Raw genomic sequence first — 14,138 nt, 5'->3', positions numbered from 1 at the left:
ACAATCCATTTTCCACTCTGAAAAACAAGAGTCTCCTTAGAAATCATATCCAAAATCTCAACGTATGCACACCATACATTCCTTGGGTAAACCTACGTCAATGCAGCCACTGACAGGCAGTGTCGTCACCTTAAGCTGCCAGTGCTTTTATTATGAAAAGAAATCCACGGCAGTTACCCTGAAAGGCAAAATGATGCAGAATGGAAAGAAAACCCACTGCTGAAATATCATCCATCAATGCTGGTGCAGGGAGCAAAATACCAGGACCTCTGTGGTTTGCTTGCTGGCAGATCCTTCAAGAGTGCCAAGTTTTGGCATGATGATCAGGTCATCAGTGAACCAGGGCCAGTTTTAATCTGGGATTTAAATACTAAATGACTGCAATTAACTGGAACATCTTGAGATACCAAGGCTGCAATCTTATTCCCACTTCCCTGGGAGCAGGCCCCGTTGAATTCAATAGGACTTCAGAGTAGATGTTAATTAGGAGTTCTAACAAAAATTATTAAAAGAGAAGAAATCAAAGAGTGGTGGTGTCTGTCTGCCAAGTATAAAAATCTACTGCCCAGAAGCTACATACAGATGCTTTCCTTCTCTTACAAAGGAAAGCATGAAGCTGCCTTTTACCATGTCAAAATGAGCTGCGATAGCCTTGACTTCAATGCAAGATGCCCTCATCAAGAGAGAAGCCTCAGTAATAGTTGTGAATGGCCAAAGGCTAGACACACAAGAACAGCACAATGGCACCCAGAAGACAGCTACTGGGAAGGGCCATAGCTCAGGGACAGAGCATCTGCTTTGCATGCAAAGGATCCTAGGTTCAAACTCCAGGTAGGGCTGAGAAAGATCATAGTCAGTAACCCTGGAGAGTAGCTGCCAGTCAATGTAGACAATACTGAGCTAGATGGACCAATAGTTTGACTCTGTATAAGACAGTTCCCTGTGTTCCTCCTGTAATGCTAAAATATATTCTTTGGTTTCAGTAGTCATTCTGGGAGGAGAACTACATGCTATCCTCTCAGAGCATGTTACCAAATTCATGGGGGCCAGGAGAGGCCACATTTGGAAGTCGGAGTCAAATCAGGAAACGGGGGCTTAACTATCTGAATCTTGAGGCCTAGCTATGGAAGCGATGGGATAACAGCAGAGTTTGCTGAGGAGATTGGATAGGCATTGAATTAAACACTACTACCTTCATGAGCATGATATTGGAACCCTGCATTTGTCTTAACTTTGGTAGCTTCATTCTCTCTCTCTCTCTCTCTCTCTCTCTCTCAAAAAAAGGACACACAAATTAGTTACATTTCTGGAAGTCTCTTAATCTTCCATTCTTCTGCAAAGCTTAGGCTGCTGCAGGGTCAAGCCTAGGCAGCCTCTCCTGAGGCAAATACGACACTAGAAGCAGCAAAGAACAAGCAACCTGCCTGCTTTAGTGCATGAGTGCTGGAGGTACCAATTTTGGCAGGGTATTTACAAACTCTGCATTATTGTGCTGGCTCTACTGGTTTGTCTTCTCTAGATGTTTGAAACACGGAGATTTTCTGGGTAGGATTTTTTAAAATAAAAACTGGAGTGGTACTCTGTGTACACAGTTGTCATTATGAGGACTATTCCAACTCACTGGCCAAGACAATTTAGCAATTTAAGTAGATCTTGCCATCACTCCAGCATATCTATGTTGCCTCACAGCTGGGAAAGACGCAATCCACATTTCTTTAACCACCCTTCATAATCTTGGAGCCCAGTTTGAATCAGTTTATAACCTCAACAGAGATTTTTCCCTCCCAAGCTTATTAGTCTCTACAAACTTCTTTCATAGCAACACTCAGATAAGCAAAACACTTGACATATGAGGTGTGTGAATGTCCAGCCCTGCGTTGGCTGACAATTAACTACATACCAGCTCAGGAGGCACTACCTTGCCTTCTGCGATGTCAGGTTGGAATTTCACAGTTAACCAAAACTGACAACCAAGCACTTCCAAAGCAGAGAAAGGTCACTATGTCAGATTCTCGTCCAGTTTGCTACTGCAGGCTCAATCACATAAAACACAAGCACTGTTCAACCCCAGATTCTAAAGGGAAATTTTAATGTATGGCAAACAGGCAACGAGGTACTGTTCATCAAGTTCCTGCCTTTCCCATCAACATTCACTATACATTTTTTTAAAGAAAAAGACTGTTCAAAGCAGATTGAACACCGGTTGTCTGTGTTACCCCTATAACAATCCTATGAATTGTTTCCCATTCTGTCATGGAAACTGTGCCATTGCTTTCTGGAAAGCACAGCATGCTATTAGCCTTCTCCCTAACTTCCAGGCATTGTTGTAGCAGCAAATCCATCCCCATGCCTTCCCAGCTCCAAGGCTGGGAGGTGGCATGAAATGGAATGGAATGGAGTATCCCGGAAGAGGGCCTAGCTGGAGGTGAACTGTGAACAGGAAGACTCTGTTAGAAACACTGCAATATTTTAATTCCCACATAGGAATTAACAAGCACCCTAGGAACTTGCTCGGCCAACCTGACAAAACCACTCAAAAGACAGAGTTAAAAAAACCACACTTTCTTGGATGTATGTGGACAGACTTGAGTAGTTGTCATATATTTATGAGTGGAACTGCTACTATGTGTTCTTTGCTTCAGTGTAGCATTGGCACAAGATAACCTAGACATTTTGCAAGAAGGATGCTCTTGCCCTCCTTTAACGAACTATTTTAAACCCTCCCCCCAACTCTTATGTTTTAACATTAAGCAAAATGAAGAGTTATGTGGTACTCAAAAGGTAGATTAAAATGTCCTATATGTTTTTTTACTGAGACCAAATAAAAATCACACAATACCATTCCAGTTGGGGGGGGGGGGCAAGTTTCCATAATTAGCACTCTCCTTCTTTTGCATGCCCAACAAGACCGATACATAACACGTATAGCTTTCAGACATTTTCAAGAGACAATAAAATAATGTGACTAAACTGGTAATAGAATTGATTCAGAAGCAAAGAGAACATGCCCATCTCTTTAGACAGGGCCAATTTACAGACATCATGGGAGAGAGGGGAAACACAAAGCAAAGAAGGGCTTGGAAAACATTTTATTAATATACAGAAATATAGAAACAGTGCAACTTGTTTCATCTAAAGCTTTAGCTCTGCTTTCACTTTTGCAGTTGTTTCAGCTTTGCTGCAGTAACTTGTCAGTGGCCACCCTGAATGCTGTTCATAGGAATAAGATGCCACACAAATATTTTAATAAATATTGAAAAAGACATACCAAAGAAACTTTGGGAGATTTAGAAGAAAAAAGTGTTCTTCTTTAACCAGGCCTTTGGCTACTGACATCCAATGCCCTTTTAAAATGTGTTGGGGAGGAGAGGGATTATTGGGTTGTTCTTGTTTTTATTATGTTTTGTGTTTTTATATTGTGATTTTATATTGAGAACCGCCCTGAGACCCGCGGGTAGAGGGCAGTATACAAATTTAATTATTAATAATAATAATACCATGCAGTGCCCCTAGGCCAAACAAGATCAGACAGATTGAAATGCCAAAGAGCAGTGGTGGGAGCAGAGAACACTTTCATGCTCTGTGATCTCCAGAAGCAGGTAATTCATATCACATCTGGAGCACTAATAAAAGGATGAGCTACAGCCTGTTAAGAGTGGCCCAAGAGTTGTCAGTAGAAGAAATATTATTGGTTGCATAGAGAGATTTTCTGTAGCCCAACAGCCTCCCTGTTACCTAACACACACACACACACACACACACACACACCAAAAGAGAGTTGTTTCAGAATGATTCGCAGTCATTAGTCATTTTTAGAACCAGTGACTCATCTCCACGCAGAAGTCCCCAATACATACTGAAAAGAGGGTACCACTGATGCTTGGGGCTTCTCCAAGCCTTTCTCTATAGAGCTGTAGCAGGTGGCTACACTTCAGGCTTTTCAGAAGGCCTTAAAATACTTGTTTGTTTTGACAGGGCTTCCTTGACTTTTTTTCCCCCCATTCACTGGCATTTTATGTAATTGGAGTTCTGAATTTGTTTTTAATTTTATGATTCTGTTTTTTATTATTATTATTATTTGTAATATTGATGTTATTTAGTATTTCAATATGAATAAATAGCAAACAGGGCTCCAGAAGCCTGGAAGTCCAATTTGCAAATGTGGAATTATATTACCTATAGATTCAAAGTGATCTTCAGCTATGATCTTTAAAAAACCAAGTAACCCACAGAATACGGATTCGAGCAAAGCTTCACCACAGTTAACACAGATCTTGAAAGCAAAGGGCATTTAAGGGCACACATGCACTTCTCATGTCCCCACCCAACATGAACGTGACCACAAGTCACTAATTCAATTTGTTTCTTAGAGCCATTTCCAGTTTTTTCCAACAATGACTCAAAATCCAGGGCACCTCAGAAATTTTGTCTCTTGTGGATGGTGTACAGCCATCGCATGTAGATCTCTGGAATCATCTGTGCCTACCACCAGACATAGGGAGTCATGTGCCTGCAGTATGCCAATTACCATTTTCCCTTCCAAAAGGGGTGCAGCACAGGACACACTAGTCCCAAAGTCGGTCAGCCAACTTTGATCCTCTTTCTGGCCTTTCTCCCACCCCAACAGACAGTCACTGGAAAACAAGCTGCAGTACAACCATCAAGAGAGGGAGGGATGAGCAAGTGCTGTTTGTTTATGAAGCAAACAAGTGAACTCTTCATAACACGTTTTTGGCATTATCTAACCATGGAAAGAAATGCTGAACAAGATTTTGATCTACCTTAAATCTCAATATTGCAGAGAGCTCTCCAGCAGCACCCGATAAGAGCTTGAGAGAACACCAAAGTTCTGGTCTTGTTTCCTCAGATTTGATCATGTGGAGCTCTTTTCTTTGGGGAGGGTTAGGCAAGAGCTAGACCTTAATCCCCCCTCCCTTGACACACCTACACACTTTCCAGTTTTTACAGCCCTCACAAAAGGAGGTGTTTTGAGACACACAAATGTCACCTGTCAACAGAACTGAGCTGGAGCTGATGAACATTTTATAGTGGTCCTTTTGCTGACTACACTAAAATACTTTTAGAAGTTAAGAGTTGTTAAGTTAAGAGTCAGATAGCACAGTTAAATACATTTTGGCGATTAATGCATTCTTCTGCTTCTAAGGAGTGTCGAGGGAATCACAGAGTGAATACGCTGGCAACAGTTCTCTGCCTCTTTTCCACATCCTTCTTCATTCAACAGCAAACATATCAGGATTCTTTGAGAAACCACAAGCCCCAGGAGTACTGCGAGAAAAGGTGTCTTTCCAATAGATGTCAGACATATTTCACAAGATTCAATTGATAGAGAGGAGGGGGAGTCATAGTCCCTGTGCACTGTGAGTAAAGATCTGAACCAGAAAAGAAGCCCACATCAAGCTAGCACTATGCCATGATCAGGAGACAGCAGTCTCCTAGTATACATTGCCTTGTGTGGCAGAGGGAGGTATGTGCATGAGAAACAGCAGAAGAGTTGAACAGGGAAGGAGAACAGCCCTGAACATGACCCTTTTCTTTTTCTGCATTCAGGCAAGTAACAAATCACAAATGCTCCCAACAACTAGCCCTTCCAAACATGCCATATAAGAAGTCCTGCAGATTCCCCAAAGAACAGAAGCTTTCCCCCACCTCATCAAGTAGTAGGGCTTCGTTTGATGATGATAATGATGCATTCTGCCGATCTGATTACAGAGGATTTCAACAAACAGAATCGTGGTTGCTGTTCAACATCCTACACCTCAGACTCAGAAGTTAGGTCAACCAGGAAGCCACATTTGCCAGAAGCCACCAAACGTGAAATGTCAGCAAAAAAAGCAGTTTCACTTTCCTAGTTAAAATATTGGTAAACTGTGAGGTAAACTAGAGCAGCCTGGGAAATCAAGTGCAGATACCAATATTGAGGCCTATGGATGATAACTCTGGAAACTTGGCAAGTTAAGTTGCTTTCAGCTTACAGTGCAGCTTAAATTAAAATTGACTGGGGAGTTAGACAACAATCAACTTCTCAGGCAGGAGTCAGCAAACTTTGTCAGCAGGGGGCCGGTCCACTGTCCCTCATACCTTGGGGGCCAGACTAGACTATATGGGGGGGGGGGATGAACGAATTCCTATGCCCCACAAACAACCCAGAGATGCGTTTTAAATAAAAGGACACATTCTACTCATGTAAAAACATGCTGATTCCTGGACCATCCACGGGCCAGATTTAGAAGGCGATTGAGCCAGATCCGGCCCCCGGGGCCTTAGTTTGCCTACCCATGTTCTCAGGCATGAGTGATGTGTGAGGAAAAGGCTACACTATCAGTAGCACCTTCACCTTAGACTTGTCAGGATTGTCCCCAGCATATGACAAGGTAATCAGCCCTTGCAAGTTGAGCTTCCAGAAGGCAAAGGCAGGAAACCAAGAACTAACTATGGAGACTGTGAGTATGCATCTCAGACAATGCCTACCTGGCCCTCCTGAGGACACAAGATGGAGGGATTGCAGCATTACTGAGAGAACACTTGCATATTTGCCAAATGCAATGTGCTATTGATGCACATCAGGTTTCTGCACAAAATACTATCTTGTATGCAAATACAGGTACGCAGCATAATGTTGTGAGAGAGAATCAGAAGATCACCAACAGAACTACAGCCAGTATAAATTAACGGATAAGGGCCCAAGCCTCGCCACAGTTGCGTAACAGACACCACACACATGGCACTGCCCAGTAATGGGGCAATTTCAAACTCCCTCTGCCTGCAATGAAACCACTGGGTTGACAGTGCAGCAAATTCTACTCTGTAATTCAACAAGGCCACTAGAAGGATTAGTACACAACAGCCTGGTAGAGAGGTCATAGAGCATTTTCCCTCCTCCTTGTGCAACATCAGAATGTAAGAGAAATGAGGTGAAAGGACACAGGAAACAGAGAGGGAGGAACACAGTAAGATATCCTGCAGGTGTCCTGTTAATACCCCCAGAGAAGCAAGTTGGTTCCTGTCTAGCTGACAGCAGCATCCTTGCCATACACTAAAAGTTAACAGGATTTAAAATCAGCTCCTCTAAACCTAGCTTCGCATGCATGCATCAAAGTTTATTTCCCAGATAGCAGCATCTAAACATTGTCTCTGAAACCAAATAGCCTGCATTTTTCAAGTGAACAATGCTCTCTTACCACAATGTTCCATCACTGTGAATTTCAGCAAACATATTTTCAAGGTTAGCAAGAACGCAGTAAATAAATGGACCATCTGCGCTTTTAAGTGAAAGGGTCCATTTCAACAGTGTTTGTGGCCTTGTGCTTAGAAGGAATCTTGCCAGCGCTAAGCTCAAAAGAATTTCTGACAGACAAGGAGACTGGAGAAAGGCTACTGGGAAAGCTAGAAGTCTCTACTGAGAAGCAAGGGATCTTCCATAAAGAAAAGAAAGTAGGCAATAAAGTTACCCCTGTAACAAGCAAGAACTTAAGACTTGTATGAAGCAAGCCACACTGAGTCTCCCAGAATCTAAAAAACAATGACAAGTTCTGTGAACCATGAAATGTTATTGGTCTAATACAACAGCTCCTCTCACCTATTTGCCCTTCCAAAATGATCCTCAAGAGTTGTAAAACAGAAGCATGTTCCATATTTTTCCATGCTTGTGGCTTTGCCAATTTTACTGGGAGTTCCATTCTCCAAGAGCTCTTAACAAACAGGACTCTTGGATTCTGTAGCTTCACCATAAGCAGACAGGGGGGAAATAGATGGGTAACCTCTCCTGCAGTCAGATCCACCCCCACCACCCCCCCCATGTTTCAATTACTATCACAAAAACTCTGTGAAACCTTTGGATATTGCCCCAGGGCTCCAGTTTTCCATGGATCTGTCTGTCCCTACCAAAGTCTACTTAAGTCAAGCCCTAGACAGAATTCCTGTTAACGAAGAAACACTGGCCTGATTTTGAATGCAGGCGGGTGGGGTGGGCATGGGGGGGGGATTTCCCCACAACACTTTCCCACTTCAGTATTAGTGCCTTGCTCAACACTTCAGGCTTTCTGGTGGACTTTGTAAACAATCACCTATTTGTTTCTAAGCCTGTTTGCAGCCAGCCATCTCTGAATCACTACGGTGACTGCCTCCAATTGAGACCACAGAAAAACACAAGGACTGGAGAAACCCCGCATAAGCAGACATCTGCTGGTCATGTACTCTGCTTGCTGGAGACAACAAAATGAACTTGAGGAACCTTTAGATGAAAAGGTTTTGAGAGGCACAAGGATCCTCTGCCCCTTCTTCAAAGTCTCTCACCTGCCCCCACCCACCCACACATGTTTTGAGAGTACAGGTCAGATATTTGGCCTTCAAGAATTCACTTTGAACTCTTGATTGAATTACAAACTCGGGTCAGGCTAAATATTCTCAGAATGCAAGTTGCTCAAACTGATCAGAGACTTGACTTCCAAGGAACAGCAGTTCTTCTCCACCCACTGGCAGAAGTGAATCAACAGGTTCAAGAAGCATTTCAGATATATGCTAGTCAGTCTCTTGATCCAAGAAGCTACGAAAAAGTCTTTGTGCAACTAAGACCCACTCTGAACAAAACAAGGTGGAGGAAAGTAAGATTTATTTTAAATTGAGATTTCTTGTGTCAGATGCAATGAGCTGAATCCATTCTCATAATGAACAGAGAGCTCTACTTGGTGCTCACATTATAAGAAGGGGTTGGAGTGGCAATTTTCATCAATTCCTCCTTTCTCTTACAGTCCCCTATAAAGCTGCTCCAGGGGATTCCAGAACAGCATGGGAAGTGATTCTGGGGGCTTGGGGAAATAGAAGTTACTTCCTCCTGCCTCACCCACTTTCCAGCAAGAAGCCTCTTCTGGGTGCTGGTACCTTCTGCAAGTGGAAGGTGCCCTTGGATTAGCAATCCAGGAGCTCCTCAGTCAATAAGTTTTTGTATTCAGAATGGGCTCCAGATCATAAGATATGCAGAGAAAAGTCTCAAAGAAGCAGGTTCTTCATACTTCCCATACTAAGCCTCTGTTATTCATTAACACAGCTTTTACCCTGATATTTTCATAGACTTTAACATCAACCACTGTCAGTAATCCTGGTTGTGTTAGGCTTTTTAAATATGAATTTAACAGTGGAGGATAGCTCTACCTGGGAAACTACCTGGAGTACATGCACCCATATGCTGTTGTTGGACTCCACTCCCATCATCCCAGCCAGCATGAGCCATGGTCAGGGGTAATGGGAGTTGTAGTCCAGCAACGACTGGAGAGCCACAGGTAGGGAGAAAGCAGCAATTAAGCTCTGAAACAAACTGAACGATAGCACTGTGCCACCTCAGATGTTGCACACCACAGCCATAGGTGGACCCAAGGGCTTCTTACATAGATCAGAAACTCACTATCATAGGACCACTGCTTCCTGTCTGCTTTCTACACTATGCAGAAACAAAATATCAGCACAAGTAACAGAGCTGACCTAGAAGCTCTGCTGGACTAGCCTGCAGACAGAGATGAAGATTTTATTCCAGATTTCTGCAGATTTCTGCATTGCTGCCCCTGGCACCAGATTAACAGTAGATGGGAGCAAGCAAAAAGCAGGAGCACTGACTTATTCTCACCTGACTTATTCCAACAATAGGAGAATTTCTCATAATGTACAGTGGTATCTTGGATTACAGACGCTTCAAGTAACAGACTCCACTAGCCCAGAAATAGTACCTCGGGTTAAGAACTTTGCTTCAGGATGAGAACAGAAATGGTGTCGCGGCAGCAGCGGGAGGCCTGGTAACTCAGGTTAAGAACAGTTTCAGGTTAAGAACGGACCTCCAGAACAAATTAAGTTCTTATCCCAGGGTACCACTGTATATGTTGGTTAGTCAGACTTGCTGTCAAGCTGCATTCAGCAACATTTGATGAACAAACAGCTGCTTAGCACATCATCAATCTAAAAGGCCCAGCAGCTAAGACGACAACCCAAAATTCAGCTTCATGATCAGAGGATACAAGTAGTACCTGTGTTTGGTTCAATGTAGCATGTTGAAGACCAACTAATTTGTTATGGCAAGTTTCTGAAGACAGCCCTTTTTAGGGAAGCTTTTAATGTTTGATGTATTACTGTATTTTAATTTGGTTGGAAGCCGCCCAGATGGGCGGGGTATAAATAATAAATTTTTATTTGTTTGTTTGTTTGTTTATTATTATTATTATTATTATTATTATTATTATTATTATTATTATTATTATTATTATTATTATTTCATGGACAAGAGTCCACTTTAACAAATGAATAAACTATAGTCCTCAGTTGGCAGGTATAGATGTACGTATATAAAGGGGAAAGTAAAAGATAGAGTCAAAGATTGTAGTCCTTGAGTTTCAATGCCATTTAACAATTCAATTAGAAGTTACATATGTGCAAAAAAAATAAAATCACAAGGACCACTCTTAGCAGCAGTAACTGGTGATTAAGGAATAGATTACATGGCAGGAAACCCAAAAAAAACCCCAACAACCCAAAACCCCTTTTCTCCCACTATTGATCTCATCAAGTTGCTTTCTCCTCTCAGACCCAGAATTCAAAAGTACCATCAGAGCAGTTGGTGACACCCTCCTCCCATCAGTCACCCGGGATCAACCATCACAAGCCAGACCACTCCTTTCCACATGCAGAATGATAATTGCCATCTCAGAAGATGCTTACAGGGCAAAAATCTTGAGATTACTGCTGCCAGTAGTCAGGCTTCATGCTTTAAGAGAAGGTGTAAGATTCCAAGGCTGCTGCCACCAGATCAGACAGGAAATTCTGTCCTGCCCCAAGCAGAAGTATCCTTGGAAAGTGACCAGCTTTGGTTTAGATTCTTATCAAATGATGAATGAAATAATCTGGTCAGTTTCAGAATATCACACCTTGGACAGAAAAAATGCCAAATCAGATCCCAATTGATGGAAAGGGACACTGCCACTATGAAGCCATCATCCAACATGGCAAACGTAAGCAGCTAGCACAGGTACGCATTGCCAGCTAATGCACCAAAAGCATATGAAAGAAATTGACTAAAGAAAAAGGCACTAAGCTCTGCTAACAGGTGCCAGGCCTTACAAAAGGCAACGCTCATTGCCCTTGCTCTTTTCAACAGCACAGAAGCATTCCAATCCTCCTTCACTGAATAAAAACAGGTCATGAGTAGCCTTAAAAGGTTCTGCTGTTTAAGCAAAATTTAAATGAAACAAAAATCTAAATGAAGTTTCTGAACCATCTCTTAAAGACCTCCTTTCCACAGACAGGCGCGCACACACACACACACACACAGAGAGAGAGAGAGAGAGAGAGAGAGAGAGAGAGGAGGGGGATTTTCTTTATTAGTCCGAGATCAACAGAGGCCCAGTGCAAACTGACAGCAAGACCGTGCCCGGCTTTTTGGTGAACCTTATCAGTGCCGGAAAGCAAGGTGCTCTCAAAGTTACCACCGTGGCTACTTTGCATGGAGGCACCCAGGGTGCCTGCATCCCTAGCCACATGTGGCTGGTCCACAGCAACCCAGCAGCAGCGCCTGCCTGGACCACAGGTACTTCAACGAGCCAGCAGGCAAAGGAAAGGACCAGGTTTGCTCTGGCAGGGAAAAGTGGCACTCTCGGGAGAAGCCTCCCCTCTCCGGGAGCGCCGGAAAGCGAGAGCACAAGCAGGGCAGCCTGGTTGTGGGGACCAAGTTCTGTACGGGGAGGCGGCAACAGCATCCCTCACAGCGAGGAGGAAAGGGGCAAGACCACCTTCCCAAGCCAGTCTCCTGCAAGCCCAAGGAGCTCGTTGCAACGCCTCCGGGGATGCCCAGAGCCGCGCCACGCACATTCTCGGCGTGGCGGGGCTCGGAAGGCTCCCGGAGGCATTCCCAGGAAAAGAGGAGGGAAAAGGAGAGGAGCCGGGGTGGCCGGTGCCGGGGTGGCGGTCTGGTCTGGTCTCCCCTCTCGCTTTGTCGCTGCCGGGCACGAAGCAGACGCGACCCCCCACCACCAGGCCGCGGGGGCGGCGCGCTCCAGCCTCGGGGAGCGGAGCTGTCAGGCGACCGGGCGGCGGAGCAGCGGCTCCGAGGCCCCTCAAGAGTCGCGCCCGCCTCACCTTGACGCGAGTGACGAGGTGCGTGGCCAGCTTGACGACGGCGAAGTTGCCCTTGCCGATGGTGCGCTCGATTTCGTAGTAGCCGATGCGCGCGGGGCCCGGCGGGCGGGCCGCGGAGGGCGGCGGGGCCGGGGGAGGCAGGCGGGTCCCGGGCGCCGGGAGCGGGGGACCCCCGGCGCTTCCACCGCCGCCGCCGCCACCGGACGCTGCAGCCGCCGCCGCCATCTTGTTGTGAGGGAGCAGCCGCCCCTCCCCCCTCCTCCCGGGGCTGCGGCACCGCGTGAGCTCATCCGCACGGGGGCGGGGCCCCAGCCGCCGCCATGGCAACCGGCGGAGGAGGAGGTGGTGGAGGGGGAGGAGCAGCGCGCGGGCCCAGCCGCGGCGGCTTCTGACGCGAGAGGGGCGTCAGCGCGCACGGCAGGCGGCCGGCGCGCGCGACGGCTACGGGGAGCGCGAAGGGACAAACTGCCCGTTCGTTGCAATTCCGGCGGCAGCTGCTGTTGCTGCAGGTCAAGCCGTGCGGGAGACCACCAATGAAGTGGTCTCGTCTCCGCGCGCTCCAGAGCAGGGCCCGACCAGGAGTCTTTGCTTTCGCTTGCACGAGGACTGCCCGACACGACGCGCGGCCTTTCGCACGTGCGACCCGCGGTTCGTTTGCAGAGCCGGGCGGCTGCACCGCCACATGAGGAAGAGGAGCGCCGGCTGCCGAGGGAGGTTGGGAGGCTGTCGCCGAAGGCCCGTTGGGCTGCAGTGGGACTCCCCACCGGCTGAAGCCCTCCAAGCCAGCCGGGTCTCTTGGCATCAGAAACTTGGGTGGGTTAGCCTTTCTCTTGGGGATTATTGTTGTTGTTGTTTAGTCGTTTAGTCGTATCTTCGTGACCCCATGGACAAGAGCATGCCAGACACTTCTGTCTTCCACTGCCTCCTGCAGTTTGGTCAGACTCATGTTTGTAGCTTCAAGAACACTGTCCAACCATCTTGTCCTCTGTCGTCCCCTTCTCCTTCTGCCCTCCATCTTTCCCAACATCAGGGTCTTTTCCAGGGAGTCTTCTCTTCTCATGAGGTGGCCAAAGTATTGGAGCCTCAGCTTCACAATCTGTTCTTCCAGTGAGCACTCAGGGCTGATTTCCTTCAGAATGGATAGGTTTGATCTTCTTGCAGTCCATGGGACTCTCAAGAGTCTCCTCCAGCACCATAATTCGAAAGCATCAATTCTTTGGCGATCAGCCTTCTTGATGGTCCAGCTCTCACTTCCATACATCACTACTGGGATGGCTTTAACTATACGGACCTTTGTTGGCAAGGTGATGTCTCTGCTTTTTAAGATTCTGTCTTAAAAATAATATTGGGGATTATAGGGACAGTTTAAAAGAAAAGAAAAAGATTTATGCATGCACAAAAATGGGTGGAAGAATTCCCCACCAAAAAAGAATGGAGAAGTAAGGTCAGATGGACCATGGGTGTAGCCAGGATATTTTTTTAAAAGCCACCAAAGTTGTTCAGCTTTTTTTCTTTTTTCTTTTTTTTTTCTTAAAGGAAGTCAAAGTTGTTGAGCCTTTCTTGGGAAATCACGGGTAAAAAACACACCATAAATAGAGGACAAGAAGACATTGCAGGGGGCAGGCTTCTGTGGGGGGGGGGCAGAACCTCAGAAAATTGAGTACGTACTTTCTATGCTTTTCAACAGTGATTGAGGATATAGGGGGGTACCTGCCCCCCACCCTTGGCTACACCCATGTGATGGGTTATGCAGAAATGGCAAAGTTAATAGCCGATATAAGAGAATCTAACGATGATTGTTTTGTGGAAGAAGGGAAGCCCTTTTCGGACTACTTAAGGAAATCTTATTTTGATGAACTCGCAAGGAGGATTTTAAATATGAGCAACAGAAGGAACTAGAGAATACAGTACTGATGTGTTGGTATAAGAAATAGAAGGTATTGTGCAGCAGAGGGGAGAAATTAAAACACCATGGGAAATGGGTCTGGAAGTCGGGAAAAGACAAT

General features: G+C 45.5%; 1 protein-coding gene across 3 annotated transcripts in view; it reads right to left on the bottom strand.

The window, feature by feature from the left end:
* Nucleotides 1-12,462, bottom strand: part of SIK3 (SIK family kinase 3) — a 92,077-nt gene extending 79,615 nt beyond the window's left edge. For 2 of the 3 annotated variants that reach the window (XM_028708458.2, XM_028708460.2), the window contains exon 1: nt 12,133-12,459. In XM_028708458.2, the coding sequence (XP_028564291.2) occupies nt 12,133-12,357 (225 nt within the window). In that variant the 5' untranslated portion in view covers nt 12,358-12,459. Of the gene's footprint in view, nt 1-12,132 lie in introns of all 3 variants that reach the window. The other variant, XM_077919379.1, reaches the window with a different exon arrangement.
* Between the last annotated feature and the right edge of the window lie 1,676 nt (nt 12,463-14,138).

This window comes from Podarcis muralis, chromosome 15 (assembly GCF_964188315.1).
Source record: "Podarcis muralis chromosome 15, rPodMur119.hap1.1, whole genome shotgun sequence".
NCBI lineage: Eukaryota > Metazoa > Chordata > Lepidosauria > Squamata > Lacertidae > Podarcis > Podarcis muralis.
Note: the sequence above shows the minus strand (reverse complement) of the source record. Positions and strands in the feature narration are given on the sequence as shown.